At 51.8% G+C, this 17,267-nt stretch overlaps 1 protein-coding gene across 3 annotated transcripts in view; it reads left to right on the top strand.

The window, feature by feature from the left end:
* SHPK (sedoheptulokinase) overlaps positions 1-17,267 on the top strand; it is a 31,270-nt gene that overhangs the window by 2,604 nt on the left and 11,399 nt on the right. Inside the window, exons 1-5 of one of the 3 annotated variants that reach the window (XM_010382207.1) lie at positions 120-363; positions 5,305-5,446; positions 12,033-12,216; positions 12,768-12,920; positions 15,526-15,701. In XM_010382207.1, coding sequence (XP_010380509.1) covers positions 196-363; positions 5,305-5,446; positions 12,033-12,216; positions 12,768-12,920; positions 15,526-15,701 — 823 coding nt within the window. In that variant the 5' untranslated portion in view covers positions 120-195. Of the gene's footprint in view, positions 1-119; positions 364-5,283; positions 5,447-12,032; positions 12,217-12,767; positions 12,921-15,525; positions 15,702-17,267 lie in introns of those variants that run through there. The other 2 variants (XM_030922617.1, XM_010382208.2) reach the window with 2 other exon arrangements.

A 17,267-nucleotide genomic window follows, 5' to 3' on the forward strand; every position in this document is an offset into this window, starting at 1 on the left:
CCAATGGGGAGACGCGAAACCTCCATGTAGCTGAAAGATTGGCTCGCCTTTCCCGGCCAATGGGAAGACGAGAAACCTCCATGTGGCTGAAAGATTGGCAGGCAACTCCCCGCCCCTGCCCCGCCCTCCCGAGTGAAAGCCGCGGACTTGTGCGGCCGCCGGCTGCAGACCGGAGCTGTGCGGGTCGGGGAGATAATGGCTGCGCGGCCGATCACCCTCGGCATTGACCTGGGCACCACATCTGTGAAGGCAGCTCTGCTGAGGGCCGCGCCAGACGAACCATCCGGGTTCGCTGTGCTGGCGAGTTGTGCCCGCGCTGCGCGGGCAGAGGCGGCGGTCGAGAGCGCGGGGGCCGGGCCCCAGGTGAGGTAGCGCCCCCGGGCCGCGCCGCCTGCAGGAGCCTCCTGACCACCTTCTTCCACCCCAGGAGGCCTCCCTGACAGCCCTTTCCGCAAGGAAGTGTCTGTTGCAGCTTGTCCCCAGCTTCTCCGGGGCCCCTCTGCCTGCAGCAGTTGTGCTCATGATCTCTTAGGTCTGGTCCCAGAATCCTTCCCACCTGCTGGGACCGATCCCCGCCCCCCGACTCTCTGGCGTCCTCTGGGGGCCTTGCACTTGGCCCTGGATCCCTGTGCCCTGTGTCTCCTGACCTTGGAGGAACTGCCCTCCTGTGTGTATGGAATGACCGCTCTTGCTGCTCGCCTCTGTCTCAGTCTTGCTGCTCTCCGCTGCTCACACCTGCCCTGTGACCTCAAGTTCAGGATTCAGTTTGTTGCCCAGGGCAGAGTCCGGGTTTTTCCTCCGGAAACCAGATGCCAGATCAGGCCTAACTGGCTCTTGGCTCACTCCACAGAAGCAGAATGCGGACCAAGAAACCCTTGGTCAGCCGGGCGCGCTGGCTCACTCCTGTAATCCCAGCACTTTGGGAGGCCAAGGTGGCGGATCACATGAGGTCGGGAGTTCGAGACCAGCCCGACCAACATGGGAGAATACCCGTCTCTACTAAAAATACAAAAATTGGGCGGGGCGCGGTGGCTCACACCTGTAATCCCAGCACTTTGGGAGGCCGAGGCGGGCGGATCACGAGGTCAGGAGATCGAGACCGCCCTGGCTAACACAGTGAAACCCTGTCTCTACTAAAAATACAAAATATTAGACCGGGCGAGGTGGCGGGCGCCTGTAGTCCCAGCTACTGGGGAGGCTGAGGCAGGAGAATGGCGTGAACCCGGGAGGCGGAGCTTGCAGTGAGCTGAGATCCGGCCACTGCACTCCAGCCTGGGGGACAGAGCGAGAGACTCCGTCTCAAAAACAAAAACAAACAAACAAAAGAATTAGCCGGTGGCGTGTGCCTGTGATGCCAGCTACTCAGCAGGCTGAGGCAAGAGAGTCGCTTGAACCCCGGAGGCAGAGGTTGTGGTGAGCCGAGATCGTGCCATTACTCTCCAGCCTGGGCAGTAAGAGCAAAAAACTCTTGTCTCTAAAGAAAAAAAAAAAAAAAAAGAAAAGAAAAGAAAAACCCTGGTCAGCCAAAGACCCCCAGCCTCAAAGGCTGAGACATCCTGCAGGAAACACATCTTGAGAGCATATAGACATTTTTTAAAAAGTCTTAAAAATTTGTTTTTAAAAAGGGTGAGGTTGATAATTATACACTACAGCTACTGGCTTGTGAAAGCTACAAGGTAGAAATGGACAATTTCAGGATCATGGGCTCTGTTGGAGGTGTAGGTGGGTTAAGAAAAGATGTTAATCTTCAGAGCTGGACCCCGTTAATTCCCTAAAAAGGAAAAGTGAACTGTGTTCAGCTAATTGACAATAGAAATTAATAGCAAGGGACTTTCTGTGTAACCTCATATGACTTTTTCCTGGGCCTCAGTTTGTTCTCTGAGTTGGAATAGGCAGCCTCTGAGGCCCTTTTCAGCCACAAACCTTGCTTTTCTGAGCCAATATCCACTCCCAAGAGCTTTCTTTTTCTTTTCTTTTCTTTTTTTTTTTTTTTGAGACCGAGTCTCACTCTGTTGCCCAGGCTGGCGTGTAGTGGCGTGATCTTGGCTCACCGCAAACTCCGCCTCCCGGTTCAAGCGATTCTCCAGCTTCAGCCTCCTGGGTAGCTGGGACTACAGGTGTGAGTCATCACACCTGGCTAATTTTTATAATTTTAGTAGAGACAGGGTTTCGCCATGTTGGCCAGGCTGGTCTCGAACTCCTGACCTCAAGTGATCTGCCCACTTGAGCCTCCCAAAGTGCTAGGACTGCAGGTGTGAGCCACTGCGCCCGGCCCAGCTTTGTTTTTCACAAGCTCTAGCCACATGCATGGACACGGTTGTTTAGCGTTCAGGGTCCATTTGGCTCAGAAGCATTTCTGAGGATAGGGATTTCAGGAGCACTTTGTATCTGTATGGAAGCTTTCAAGATGAGTTTGCTTGGGGCATTAGGGCATATTAAAAGGATTCTTACTTAAAGGACTATGAATTGGAGGCAAAGTTGGCTCTGACCCTGGTGGGGTGAGCAGGAGAGCTGGGGTTAGGGGAGAGTAGGCTCAGAAAGTGCCCCTTTCTCTTGAAATAGGGCAATTTTTTTTTTTTTTTTTTTTTTTTGATAGGGTCTCTCTGTGTCACCCAGGCTGGAGTGCAGTGGTGCGATCTCTGCTCACTGTGACCTCTGCCTCCCGGGTTCAAGTGATTCTCGTGCCTCAGCCTCCCGAGTAGCTAGGATTACAGGTGCGCGCCACCATGCTTGGCGAAGTTTTTTGTAGCTTTAGTAGAGAGGGGGTTTCACCATGTTGGCAAGGCTGGTCTCAAACTCCTGACCTCAACCGATCCACCCGCCTGGGTTTCCCAAAGTGCTGGGATTACAGGTATGAGCCACCCTGCCCGGCATGGCTACTTCTTGAAAACTTTTCTGCACTCCCTCCCCAGCTTTCAGCAGGCTGTTCTGTGCTTTCAGTCCCACCCGCTGTGCCACACCTGTCTAATGAAGTGCTTAGCGGAGACCAGTCATGACCCCCCACACCACGTATGAATCATGCTGTGGGACAAACAGCGCTACTGTGATTTAGTCTGTGTAGTAGAGAGTTTCTCAACCTTGGCACCGCTGACATTTTGGGCTGCAGAGTTTTTGTTGTGGTGAGGGGTGTCCTGCGCGTTGTAGAATGTTTAGCAGCATCTCTGGCCTACTAGATGCTGGCCACACTTGCCCCTCTTCCCCAGATGTGACAACCAAAAATGTCTCCATGTTGCCAAGTGTTCTGTGGGTGATAAAACCACCCCAAGTAGGAACCAGTGATCTATAGTCATATCTGCAGCCGGGTGCGGTGGCTGACGCCTGTAACCCCAGCACTTTGGGAGGCCGAGGTGGGCGGATCACTTGAGGTCAGGAGTTCAAGACCAGCCTGGCCAATATGGTGAAACCCCGTCTCTACTAAAAATACAGAAATTAGCTGGGCATGGCGATGCGTGCCTGTAATCCCAGCTACTCGGGAGGCTGAGGCAGGAGAATTGCATGAACTCGGGAGGTGGAGGTTGCAGTGAGCTAAGATCGTGCCATTGCACTCCAGCCTGGTGACAGAGTAAGACTCTGTCTCACAAAAAAAAGAAATGTAACTCCTACAAATGGAGCCAGGCGTGGCCTTTTCAATTTTCTAGCTGCCCTGTTAAAAGGAATAAAAGGAAACAAATGAAATTAATTTTAATTGCGTATTTTATTTAACCCAGTGTATCCAACACATTATCATTTTGATGTATGATAATCAAGGCTGGGTGTGGTGGCTCACACCTGTAATCCCAGCATTTTGGGAGGCCAAGGCAGGCAAGTCCCTGAGGTCAGGGGTTGGAGACCAGCCTGGCCAACATGGCGAAACTGCCTCTCTACTAAAAATACAAAAATTAGCTGGGCATGGTGGTTTGAGCCTGTAATCCCAGCTACTCAGGAGGCTAAAGCAGGAGAATCACTTGAACCTGGGAGGCGGAGGTTGCAGTGAGCCAAGATTACGCCACTGCACTCTAGCCTATGCAGCTATATGCAGCTCACGTCTATAATCTCAGCTACGGGGAAGGTTGAGGCAGGAGGATCACTTGATCCTAGAAATTTGAGACCAGCCAGGGCAACATAGTGAGATTCCACGTGGCCATGGGTTTTAAAAAAAGGATTAAATGAGATAGTGTATATTTTTTGTCATACTAGATTGTAGTCTGATGCGTTTTTCTATTTACATCTCAATTCAGACTAGCCACATGTGGCTAACGATTTTGGTATTGGACAGTGAGGGTATAACCAAATGTCTCTTCCCAGAACCCTTCTTCCTGCCCACCACCCCCATGTCCCCACCCTGCTTTTCTTTCCTCCTTCTGGGGATCCTGCGTAGCCACCTGGCTTCTCTGTGCCTCTTGCCTTCCACTTCCTCTTGGCTGTGGTCTCTCTTGCCTGTAGAATCCTTGCTGGGCTGTGGGGCTGTTCCCTAGGAAAAGGCTGTGCTTCCTCTGAACTCCTTGCCCCATCCTACCCCTCCTCTCCTCCCTTCTTTCTCTTCCTTTGTTCCTGCTTGTTAGGAGCCAAGAGCTGCCCCTGACCAAGGCCGCAGACTGACAGGGGCAGGTGAAAGGTTTCCGAGGAGGGGAAGACAGCTCTCCCTGGAGGGAAGCAAGATGTCTGAGAACTCAGCCCTCGAATGCCTTTCTAAGATCTTAGCTTTTCTAGTTCCTCAAAGAGCTGACATTTACTGGGGAGTGAGCCACAACTCTCTTCCCCTTTTTCTCTTCTGAACTTTCTGTGGATTCCTCTGTGGTTGTTTTTAATTTTATTTTATTTTATTTTTGAGATGGAGTCTCGCTTTGTCGCCCAGGCTGGAGTGCCATGGCACGATCTCAGCTCACTGCAACCTCCGCCTCCCTGATTCAACCGATTCTCTTGCCTCAGTCTCCTGAGTAGCTGGGACTACAGGTGTGCGCTACCACACCCGGCTAATTTTTTGTATTTTTAGTAGAGACAGGATTTCATTATGTTGGTTGGCCAGGCTGGTCTTGAACTCCTGATCTCAGGTAATCCGCCCATCTCGGCCTCCCAAAGTGCTGGGATTATAGGCTTGAGCCACTGTGCCTGGCCTTGTTTCTTCTGTTTAAAGCACAGAGAATGCTGTTCTCAGCTGAGTCTGACCCCAGTGGAGGGCAGGCCCGGGCAGTTTGCTGCAACACCCCGGCAGCAGCACCTCAACTGTGAAGTTGGGGAATGGACGCTGCCCACCACAGTCCTGCTCCAGGACATCCTGGGAGGCCTGCGCCTCCCCCTGCCCAGTGTGTTCTCTTCTGCTTCCAGGGGCGAGAGCAGGATGTGAGCAGAATCCTCCAGGCCCTGCACGAGTGCCTTGCTGCCCTTCCCCGGCAGCAGCTCCGGAGCGTCGTGGGCATCGGGGTGTCGGGCCAGATGCATGGAGTCGTGTTCTGGAAAACAGGCCAAGGTATGCTGGGCTCAGGGATGGTCTCAGGCTGGTAGCAGTCACTTCTAGAACGAGAGCAGGGCCGCGCGAGAGCAGGGCCGCGCGAGCCGCAGGGCTTTCTGAGAAGGGTCGGGTTATCCTGCACTGGGAATAGGGTGTTGTTTCTTGGAATGGACGAACACGGCTGCCTCCTGCGTGGGTGAGCATTCTGTTTGTACCAATGTGAGGTGAACAAGGGGACTGCCCACTCCCACGTCATCAGCACGTTATCCACGAAGAGGGATCCACGAAGAGGGAAGAGAGCGTTTTCTTGGATTCTCCTGAAGGATCCAGCAGAGTGCCTTTTCCACAGCGTTCTCTTTACCATGTCAGTATCTCAGAACGTTAGTGCAGACAACCAAGAGATTGGCTGTGGCCGCAGGAGGTGCCAGGACACAGAGGGCACGCTTTTGAATTGGGGCACATTTGTCGTTGTTTACATATTTGTGATTTTGAAAATTCCAGGGCATATCTTTTTTGCTTTTTGTTTTTTTTGAAATGGAATCTCACTCTTGTTGCCCAGGCTGGAGAGCAGTGGTGTGATCTCGGCTCACTGCAACCTCTGCCTCCCGGTTTCAAGAGATTCTCCTGCCTCAGCCTCCCGAGTAGCTGGGACTACAGGCACCCGCCACCACGCCCGGCTAATTTTGTATTTTTAGTAGACATGAGGTTTCACCATGTTGGCCAGGATGGTCCTGATCCTTTGACCTTGTGATCCACCTGCCTCGGCCTCCAAAAGTGCTGCGATTACAGGCGTGAGCCACCGTGCCTGGCCATATATATATATCTTTTTAAGATGGAGTTTCACTCTTGTTGCCCAGGCTGGAGTGCAGTGGCGCAAACTCAGCTCACTGCAACCTCTGCCTCCCGGGTTCAAGTGATCCTCCTGCCTCAGCCTCCAGAGTAGCTGGGACTACAGGCGCCCACCACTGCGCCCAGCTAATTTTTGTACTTTTAGTAGAGACAGGGTTTCACCATGTTGGTCAGGCTGGACTCGAACTCCTGACCTCAAATGATCCACCCACCTCAGCCTCCCAAAGTGCTGGGATGACAGGTGTGAGCCACCGCGCCCCGCCGACATATCCTTTTTATGGGTTCAGTTGCTAAGCATTTCTAGTTGGTTGTCTTTTGAAGGTTTGCCACAGTACAGAGGTGGGTAACCTGTTCTATTTGGCCTTGAGGAGGAGAACTAAGACAGTAAAACCACAATGAGCACTTCACATGCCTGGTGCCTGGCTGAGGACATCAGTTGCATGATCCCATTGGATATTCCCAACAACCTGGTCACATAGGTTACACTGTTGTCCCCATTGTGCAGATGAGAGGTTGAGGTTCAGAGAGGTTAGAATAATATGCTCAGGGTCATATTTCAGCAAGTGAACCCCACTTTTGAATCCAAGTCTGTTCAAGGAGCTTTTATTTATTATTTATTTATTTATTTATTTATTTTGAACGGAGTCTTGCTCTGTGGCCCAGGCTGGAGTGCAGTGGCACGATCTCCGCTCGCTGCAAGCTCCGCCTCCCGGATTCACGCCATTCTCCTGCCTCAGCCTCCCGACTGGCTGGGACTACAGGCGCCCGCCATCTTGCCCGGCTAGTTTTTTTGTATTTTTTAGTAGAGACGGGGTTTCACCGTGTTAGCCAGGATGGTCCCGATCTCCTGACCTCGTGATCCTCCCGCCTCAGCCTCCCAGAGTGGTGGGATTACAGGTGTGAGCCACCGCGCCCGGCCTCAAGGAGCTTCTAAAGGCCTGGCGGGGTTGTTTTTGGTGAAGGACCAGAGCTGCCGGGGGACACAGTGGCTTAGTGAGAGACTTCCCAGCAGAATGTCCAAGGAAGGATGAGACTCCTGTAGGAAGTTGGGAGCTCCCTGTTATGGCAGGCATTAAAAAAACTTTTTAAGGCCAGGTGTGGTGGCTCATGCCTGTAAATCCCAACACTTGGGGAGGCCAAGGTAGGAGGAGTATTGCTTGAGGCCAGGAGTTCAAGACTAGCCTGGGCAACATAGTGGGACCCCATCTCTACAAAAGATGTGAAAATAAGTTGGGTGTGGTGCAACACGTTTGTAGTCCCAGCTACTTGGGAGGCTGAGGTGAGAGGATCACTGGAGCCCTTGAGGTTGAGGCTGCCGTGAGCTGTGATTGCTCCACTGCACTCCAGCTTGGGCTACAGAGCAAGACCCTGTCTCAGAAAACAACAACAAATCAAACTTTAAAAGAAATTATATTGGCCAGGCACGCCTGTAATCCTAGCACCTTGGGAGGCTGAGGCGGGCAGATCACGAGGTCAGGAACTAGAGACCAACCTGGCCAACATGGTGAAACCCCATCTCTACTAAAAATTAGCTGGGTGTGGTGGCGGGTGCCTATAATCCCAGCTACTCGAGAGACTGAGGCAGGAGAATCACTTGAACCCGGGAGGCGGAGGTTGCAGCGAGCCGAGATCGCGCCACTGCCCTCCAACCTGGGCGACAGAGCAAGGCTCTGTCTCAAAAGAAAGAAAAGACATTATAAAAGATTTAATTGAGACAAACAAAAATAGGAAGAATCGTGCTATGAACCAACATACACCCATCACTCAGCTTCAACAAAATCAACATTTTACTGCAGATGAACATTTTAAGCAGAAGATGGATGGCTACTTTGGGGGGCTGTAGTTACGAGGATTTGAACGTTGGATTCATCCCTTTCTGCATGGAGAGACGGCAATTTAGAGTGCCCCGAAGTGCATGGTGACTCGCCTGTCAGTGGGACTGGCACTTAGTGATGCACCCTTTAATCACCCCCAGGATGGGGCCGGGCAATCGTAGGAGCCGATGCAGGCTCTTCCTCCTCCCCTTCCTCCCTCCTGTCCACCTATCGTCGGGCCCGCCGGGCCGTGGGAGCTGCTTGGCACCAAGCAGTGGCGGGAGCAGAAGGCGATTAGGGTGTCAAGGCTAACCTCTCAGAGGGAGTCTAGATTGTAAAAGCTTTTAAAACTCCTTAATTTTGCATTAAGGAGAATAAATGTCCTTTTAATACGAAAACCCTTCCCAAAGAGGACAGCAGAGAGCCGATGATGGTGGCCGGTCACATGCCTTCCTTTCTGCCTGTCTCCTGGGCTCTCTAACAACCACACAAACCATCAGCCACATCGTTGGAAAGAGCTGCTTCATATTTTATTGAGCCAGCCCACATGCCTTCTGGGTTTGTTTTCTGTTTCTGGGAAGGAGGAAAGCCACAGTTCGGTGACGGTGAACCTGCTTCGTGGAGTTAAGTGAAATCACATTTGGGATCCAGTCTTGCCGATTTTAATGGCAGCCTTAATTCGGTTTGGTTTCCCTACCTACAGCATATAAAGCCCTTTGCTAGGCCCTGGGGGAGAGATAGAAATGAAGGAACAAAGCCTCTACCTTCCAAAACAGCCAACACAGACGGGCAGGAGTAACCTGAGCAGAGAGCTAAGTGCTTCAGTGAGGGCACCCGGAGCGAGCTGGAGGGGAGGAGAGGGAGCGATTAGTGTCTTCTGAAAGGCCTGTGGTTACGCCGGTTTCCAGACTCCATTTTCAGGCTCAGTAAAAGCAGAAGAGAAACCAGGATCATAAAAGAAAGCTAAAAGGCGAGCAGCAGACAGGGAGAAAATATCTGGTAGTGAATAGTGGACAAAGGACAGGTCAGGACATGCAGAGAACCAGTAACTAAGAACAAGCAGCCCTGTGGAAAAACGGGGGAAGGATATCAACAGGTTATTCCTAGAAGAGGAAATACAAATGGTTAGTAAACATCTGGAAAGATGTTCAGCATTGTCAGTAATTAGAGCAGTGCAGGTGAAAACAACAACGCAACACTCTCCACCCATTGGATGGTAAGAAATCAAAATGTTCAGTAATGTCGAGAGTTGGCAAAGGGAGTGGAAAACTGGTATTTATTTATATTTTTTTTGAGATGGAGTCTTGCTCTTGTCACCCAGGCTGGAGTACAATGGTGCGATCTGGGTTCACTGCAACCTCTGCCTCCCGGATTCAAGTGATTCTCCTGGCTAAATCTCCCCTCCCGAGTAACTGTTATTACAGGCACCTGCCACCATGCCTGGCTATTTTTTTTTTTTTGAGATGGGGTCTTGCTGTGTTGCCCAGGCTGGAGTGCAGTGGTGTGGTCTCAGCTCACTGCAAGCTCTGCCTCCCAGGTTCACGCCATTCTCCTGCCTCAGCCTCCCGAGTAGTTATGACTACAGGTGCCGCCACCAAGCCCAGCTATTTTTTTTTGGTATTTTTAGTAGAGAAGGAGTTTCACCATGTTGGCCAGGCTGGTCTTGAACTCCTGACCTCAAGTGATCCACCTGCTTCAGCCTCCCAAAGTGCTGGAATTACAGATGTGAGCCACCGCGTCTGACGAGGTAACAGATATTGAGGATACAAATAGAAGCACTAGCATCTAAATAATAGGAGACCAGAAAGGGAAAAATAAAAATGGAGAGGAGGAAATCTTTGAAGAAATAATGGAGAAAAATTTCCTATAACTGGCAAAATAAGATGGAACACCCCAGCCTGAAAGGGCCCATAGAATGTCAAAGAGGAGATAAAGACAATGCCCAGCTAGATATATTCTAGTGAACGTTTAAGGATTTCAAAGACAGAATTCTAAAAGCTTGCAGAGCAAAAGATCAGATCCCATATGAAAGAATAAGGGTGAGATTGACATTAGATTTTTTTCAACAGCAACACTCCATGTGAAAAGACAATGGAGTAGTATTTTTTTGTTTGTTTTGTTTTTCTGAGGTGAAATCTCACTCTGTCGCCCAAGTTGGAGTGCAGTGGCGTGATCTCAGCTCACTGCAACCTCTGCCTCCTGGGTTCGAGCGATTCTTCTGCCTCCGTCTCCCGAGTAGCTGAGATTACAGGCATGCGCCATCATGCCTGGCTAATTTTTGTATTTTTTGTAGAGATGAGGTTTCGCCATGTTACCCAGGCTGGTCTTGAACTTCTGACCTCAGATGATCCGCCTGCCTCGGCCTCCCAAAGTGCTGGGATTATAGGCGTGAGCCACTGCGCCTGACCAGGAGTAGTATTTTGATGACCTATTGCGGCATAACAAACTACCTCCAACCTAGTGACTGAAAGCAACAAGCATTTATCATCTCATGATTTTATGATTTTTTGGGTCAGGGATTGGGCAAGGCTTAGCCCACTGCTGCTCGTACATGGAGATGGTGGAGGTTGCTTGTCAGTGTTCATCTGGTGGACAGACTGGTCAGGGGAGTCATAGTGGCTTTACTCAATGCCTGGTACCTTGGAGGCCGGGCTCACCTGGAAACGGTATGCCGGCTGCTCTTTGCCCGTGCTCTCCTCAGCATGGCGGCCTCGATGTAGTTACACTTCTTATCTGGAGGCTGATTGCTCCAGAGAGAGTTAGGTAAGAGGCTTGGGTGGGAGCTGCAATACTTCTTATGACCTAGTCTTGGGAGTCCCAAGATGTCACTGCCTCCACATTCTCCTGGTCAAGCACGTCACCAAGGTGATTCTATATTCAAGGGAAGAGGATTCAGATGCCACCTCTTAGTGGGAGGAGTAGTGAATAATTTGCGACAGTCGGCCACAAAAAGTGCTTTTAAGCATGGAAGGGAAGGAACTCAGAACCAGACTGTTATAACTGATCAAACTGGCATTCAAAGATGGGAACATGAAAAATATCTGGAGGCATCTGGGTCTTCAGACACTGCCTGGAAAGACTGTCACTGAAATTGGCCTTGGGCGAAATCACTGAATAAGAGCAGAGAGAAATCCAGAGGATGTCACAAGGCACAAATGAAAAAAATCTCATGGTCAGATTTTTTTTAAGTAAATTTGGACATCTAAAAATCAATCAGGGCCAGGCGTGGTGGCTCATGCCTGTAATCCTAGCAGTTTGGAAGGCTGAGGCGGGTGGATTACCTGAGCTTACGAGTTGGAGACCAGCCTGGGCAGCATGATGAAACCCTGTCTCTACTAAAAATCCAAAAAATTAGCTGGGCGTGGTGGCGTGGGCCTGTAGTCTCAGCTACTCGGGAGGCTGAGGCACGAGAATTCCTTGAACCTGGGAGATGGAGGTTGCAGTGAGCCGAGATCGTGCCACTGCATTCCAGCCTGGGGGACACAGTGAGACTCTGTCTCAAAAATAAAATAAAATAAAATAAAAATCAATCAGCTAAGACCTAAGGAAAAGAGAAAATTTACTGGTAATCAAGTAGCAGGAAGCCTAGATAATGTTGTCATGATGAGGGTTGGAGGGACAGAGGCCGGGGAACTTGAGATTGTGCCAAACATCTTCTCTTACGGGATGTGGGGAGATGCGATATCAACTTCGAAAAAGAGTAAAAAGAAACAGAGAAGTGTTGCAAACGGAGGGAGTATGTGATGTGCCCAGGGTCCCACAGTCATTATGTGGTAGAGGCAAGCACTAAAGCCAGTGCCATCAGGACCCACAGGTGCGCCAGGCTTTATCATGGGACCATTCGCACATACTTTGTCACTCACCAGCAGAGTAGTATCAAGGCCGTGCCATGCCTAGTCAATTGCTCTTTTCTTCATTTTTGGCCATCTCTTTTGTTCCAGGCTGTGAATGGATAGAGGGAGGGATTACCCCTGTGTTTGAGCCCCGAGCTGTTAGCCACCTGGTCACGTGGCAGGATGGCCGATGTAGCAGCGAATTCCTGGCGTCTCTACCCCAGCCGAAGTCTCATCTCAGTGTGGCCACGGGCTTTGGCTGTGCAACTATCTTCTGGCTTTTGAAATATTGGTATGGGCAACTGCACTTTGACTTGGGGGCTGGGTTTCTGGGAGAATGAGAATGGGCTGCGTCAGCATCACCCTGCCTGCTGGGCTGTGCTGCAGTGAATGTGTCTTGGCAGGACAAGAGGGAGCATGGCCTGGACCTAGATGGGGTCCAGAACCGCATCCTTTTGCAGAGGGCTCTCTATTGGTTATCCAGTTCCCATCCAGATGGGAAAAGGAAGGGACAGAGAGGGCAAGTGACTTGCTGGGGGTCACGGAGAGAGTTTGCAGTGTGCTCAGGCCTGCGAGGCTGCTGCGGAGGCCGACGTCTGCTTTCCCAGGCTTGACACTTCCTCCTCTGAGGCCCTTCCCCTGGGGCTGACTTAGGCTGGCTTTGCTTGGGGCAGCTGGAAGGTCCTGATCCCAGGGACCCAGCTGGACTTGAGCCATAGCATGTGGGGTTGTGGCTGCCACCTGGCCATGGCACAGCTGGTCCCCGCTGCCTGCTGCTAGATGCGGCACATGCTTCTGAGTTCATGTTATACCATGTTGAGTTGTTTCTGGTATGAAAAACAGCCCGGAGTCCCTGAAGTCCTACGACGCAGCCGGTACCATCCATGACTATGTGGTTGCCATGCTGTGTGGCTTGCCAAGACCCCTGATGTCCGACCAGAATGCTGCTAGCTGGGGCTATTTCAACACGCAGAGCCAAAGCTGGAACGTGGAGATGTGAGTATCACACATCCTTACAGGCTGTTCCTCCTGCTCCAATCCGAAGGGCAACCCCAGAGCCACTGCTTCAGTGGGAGCTTTCCCATCTGGGAGTGGTGGAGGGTTCCCGGAGGCCAGGATCAGGGTCCAGTGCCCCCAGCCTGTCCCAGTCACAGGGCATGGGTGGGCCAAGTGTAAGTGTAACCCTGAGCCCTGGGATAGGGGCTTCAGCCATGCTGTCCTCTTCCCCAACCCCCCAGACCCCGGCTGGGCTGTCCCTTCTCTGTGACCGTGGGCCCAGTCTGTAGGTTTCAGAGTACAGCTTTCACTCTTTAATACTTAAACTTAGAGGGCCAGGCACAGTGGCTCATGCCTGTAATCCCAGCACTTTGGGAGGCTGAGGCATGTGGATCACCTGAGGTCAGGAGTTCGAGACCAGCCTGGGCAACATGGTGAAACCCCATCTCTACTAAAAATACAAAAATGAACTGGGCATGGTGGCAGGTGCCTGTAGTCCCAGCTACTCCAGAGGCTGAGGCAGGAGAATCGCTTGAACCCAGGAGGCGGATGTTGCATTGAGCCGAGATTGCACCACTGCACTCCCGCCTGGGGGACAGAGCGAGACTCTGTCTCCAAAAAAAGGAAAAAGAACTAGGGATAGTAGGCTTGAAGGATGCCTTTTAAGTTCTTTTCAACAATCATTTGCCTTTTCAGGTACAGAAATCCAGTGCCCTGTAAGTTCACTTCCTTCAGGGCCCAAATTCTGAGCTCTGAAATAAAACAAAAAGCACCTGGTAGTTCAGGTAAAGGACTTTCCAGCATGTTGTGTGCAATGGACAGCCCCCCATTCACTAACGCTGAGTGACGAACGCATTTGATATTCAGGAGTCTGCTGTGTTTGACTTTGGTTTGGACTGTGCTAACCAACCGTAAAGGCGCTGGACCTCCGGCTGCCTCCCTTCGCAGAGTTTTTGAGCTCCCTTCAAACAGGGGAGGCTGGACTTGATCACGGCTGCTTGTGTTGTTTGTTTTCTTTCCCGGACGGTGAATCCTAAGCTTATGAAAGCCAGTGTACTCTACTGACAAAGCCTAAGCTCATGGTTTTAAAAAAGCCAGAGAAGCTGCCTGTGACGGCTCTGAATTCTATCCCCTCTTCGGCCACGTGTGTCCTATAACACTTTCCTGTGCAGAGTTTCCTGGAAACAAACAACAACAAAAAAGAAAGCAGCTGGGTGTGGGGGAGTACGCCTGCTTGGGAGGCTGAGGCGGGAGAATTGCTTGAGCCTGGGAAGTTGAGGTTACAGTGAGCAGTGATCACACCACTCCACTCCAGCCTGGGTAACAGAGTGAGACCCTGTCTGAAAAAAAGAAAGAAGGAGCCGGGTGCAGTGGTTCACACCTGTAATCCCAGCACTTTGGGAGGCTGAAGCGGGTGAATCATGTGAGGTCAGGAGTTCAAGACCAGCCTGGCCAACATGGCGAAACCCCTTCTCTGCTAAAAATACAAAAAGTAGCCGGGCATGGCTGTGTGCACCTGTGATCCCAGCTACTAGGGAGGCTGAGGCAGGAGAATTGCTTGAACCTGGGAGGCGGAGGTTGCAGTGAGCTGAGATGGTGCCACTGCACTCCAGTCTGGGCAACAGAGCAAGACTCTGTCTCAAAAAAGTAAATAAGTAAAAAAGAAAGAAAGAAGGAAAGAAAAGGAAGGAAGGAAGAAAGGAAAGGAGGGAGGGAGGGAGGAAGGAAGGAAGGAAGGAAGGGGAAAGGGAGGAGGGAGGCGGGGGAGGGAGGAAGGAAGGGAGGAAGACAGGGAAGGAGGGAAGGGAAGGGAGGGAGGGAAGGAATGGAGAGAGGGAGGGAACGAAGGGAGGGAAAGAGAGAAGGAGGGAAGGGAAGGGAGGGAGGGAGGGAGGAAAGGAGTGGAGAGACGGAGGGAAGGAAGAGAAGGGAGGGAGGGATGAAGAGAAGGGAGGGAGGGAGGGATGGAGAGAAGGGAGGGAGGGAGGGAGGGAGGGAGGGATGGAGAGAAGGGAGGGAGGGAGGGATGGAGAGGAGGAAGGGAGGGAGGAATGGAGAGAAGGGAGGGAGGGAGGGATGGAGAGAAGGGAGGGAGGGAGGGATGGAGAGAAGGGAGGGAGGGAGGGAGGGATGGACAGAAGGGGGGGAGGGAGGGATGGACAGAAGGGAGGGAGGGAGGGAGGGATGGAGAGAAGGGAGGGAGGGAGGGAGGGATGGAGAGAAGGGAGGGAAGGAGGGAGGGATGGAGAGAAGGGAGGGAGGGAGGGAGGGATGGAAAGAAGGGAGGGAGGGAGGGAGGGAGGGATGGAGAGAAGGGAGGGAAGGAGGGAGGGATGGAGAGAAGGGAGGGAGGGAGGGAGGGATGGAGAGAAGGGAGGGAAGGAGGGAGGGATGGAGAGAAGGGAGGGAGGGAGGGAGGGATGGAAAGAAGGGAGGGAGGGAGGGAGAGAAGGGAGGGAGGGAGGGAGGGAAGGGAAGGGAGGGATGGAGAGAGGAAAGGGAGGGTGGGTGGGAGGGAGGGAGGGAGGGGGAAAGGAAGGAAGGATCCCTTAAACTCCAGAAACCTAAGTGTGGATCCACGTAGGCGTCCACTTTTGTTTTCCAGACTGAGGAGCTCAGGTTTTCCCGTCCACCTGCTCCCGGACATTGCCGAGCCTGGCAGTGTGGCAGGCAGAACTTCCCACATGTGGTTTGAAATCCCGGAGGGGACGGAGGTGGGAGTGGCCTTGGGTGATTTACAGGCCTCTGTCTATTCCTGCATGGCCCAGAGGACAGATGCAGGTAAGTGTTTCTTTTGTCCTGTCCTCAGACTTACACTGTTGCCTGCCTCGTAAGCACCAACGCTGTGCGAGTCTGCAGGCACGCGGAGCTTAGCAGTCTCGGCATCCTGCTGGAGATCATTATTCTGTAAAGGTGAAAAGCACCCTCTTCCTTGCAGGTAAAATCCTCTATGGAGGGAGCTTACAGGCCAGCAGGGCAAATTCTGTCCCTGAGCACCGGCCATCTGTGCTGACCCCCTGTGGGGTCGGGTGAGGGAAATGGCTCTTTCTAGCTGTCTGGTTTCTATGTGACTACGGGCCCAAGAAAACAGATGAGCTGATGAGGGTTTTGGTTACTGTGTGTTTGTCGATGGAAGTGATGTCAGATCTGATTAGAAGTGTAGAATTGGCCGGGCGCGGTGGTTCACGCCTGTCATCCCAGCACTTTGGGAGGCCGAGGCTGGGCGGATCACAAGGTCAGGAGTTCAAGATCAGCCTGGCCAAGATGGTGAAACCCCGTCTCTACTAAAAATACAAAAATTAGCCAGGCATGGTGGCGGGCGCCTGTAGTCCCAGCTACTCGGGAGGCTGAGGCAGAGAATTGCTGGAACCTGGGAGGCGGAGCTTGCAGTGAGCCGAGATCGCGCCACTGTACTCCAGCCTGGACAACAGAGCGAGACTCCGTCTCAAAACAAAACGAAACAAGAAAGTGCAGGATATTTTCTGTATTCATGGTAAGGGTAGAGGCAGCCGTGTCTAGGGCAGGGATTGTCTCCTTTTCTCTAAAGGGCAGAACATATTTTCTGTAAATATTTTCGGCTTTGTGGATCATGCAGTCTGTTGTAACTGCTCAGCTCTGCTGTAGGAGTTCGAAACCAGCCCTAGACGATATGTGAATGAACGGGTGTCGCTGTGTTCCAGTAAAACATTGTTCATAGACACTGAAATAGGAATGCCATATAATTTTCATGTGTCATGAAAAATTCTTCTTTTAATTTCTTTTCAACCATTTAAAAACGTGAGAACGTGGGGCGACATGGCGCTTGGCGGTGCTGCGAGGCCAGAGCCCAGGGCTGGTGGCTGTGTTGTCAGGTACTCACAGGTTGACAGCAGAGGAGAGGAACCAAGCTATGCTCAATCTGAAAGCAGCAGGATGGCAGGAATTGAGTGAGAGAGAGATGCCATCTACAAAGCATTCTCCTTCCAATCCTTCCAACTTTTTTTTTTGTTTTGTTTTTTTGTTGAGACGGAGTCTCGCTCTGTCGCCCAGGCTGGAGTACAGTGGCCGGATCTCGGCTCACTGCAAGCTCCACCTCCTGGGTTCAAGTGATTCTCCTGCCTCATCCTCCCGAGTAGACGGGACTACAGGCATGTGCCACCACGCCCGGCTAATGTTTGTATTTTTAGTAGAGATGGGGTTTCACCATGTTGGCCAGGTTGGTCTCAATCTCTTCACCTTGTGATCTGCCTGCCTCAGCCTCCCAAAGTGCTGGGATTATAGATGTGAGCCATCGTGCCCAGCCTCTCCTTCCAAATTTTTAATCAGGCATTTGGCTTTAGGTCCTGAGTTGCCCTACAAGCAGAGAAG

This window comes from Rhinopithecus roxellana, chromosome 19 (assembly GCF_007565055.1).
Source record: "Rhinopithecus roxellana isolate Shanxi Qingling chromosome 19, ASM756505v1, whole genome shotgun sequence".
NCBI classification, from domain to species: domain Eukaryota; kingdom Metazoa; phylum Chordata; class Mammalia; order Primates; family Cercopithecidae; genus Rhinopithecus; species Rhinopithecus roxellana.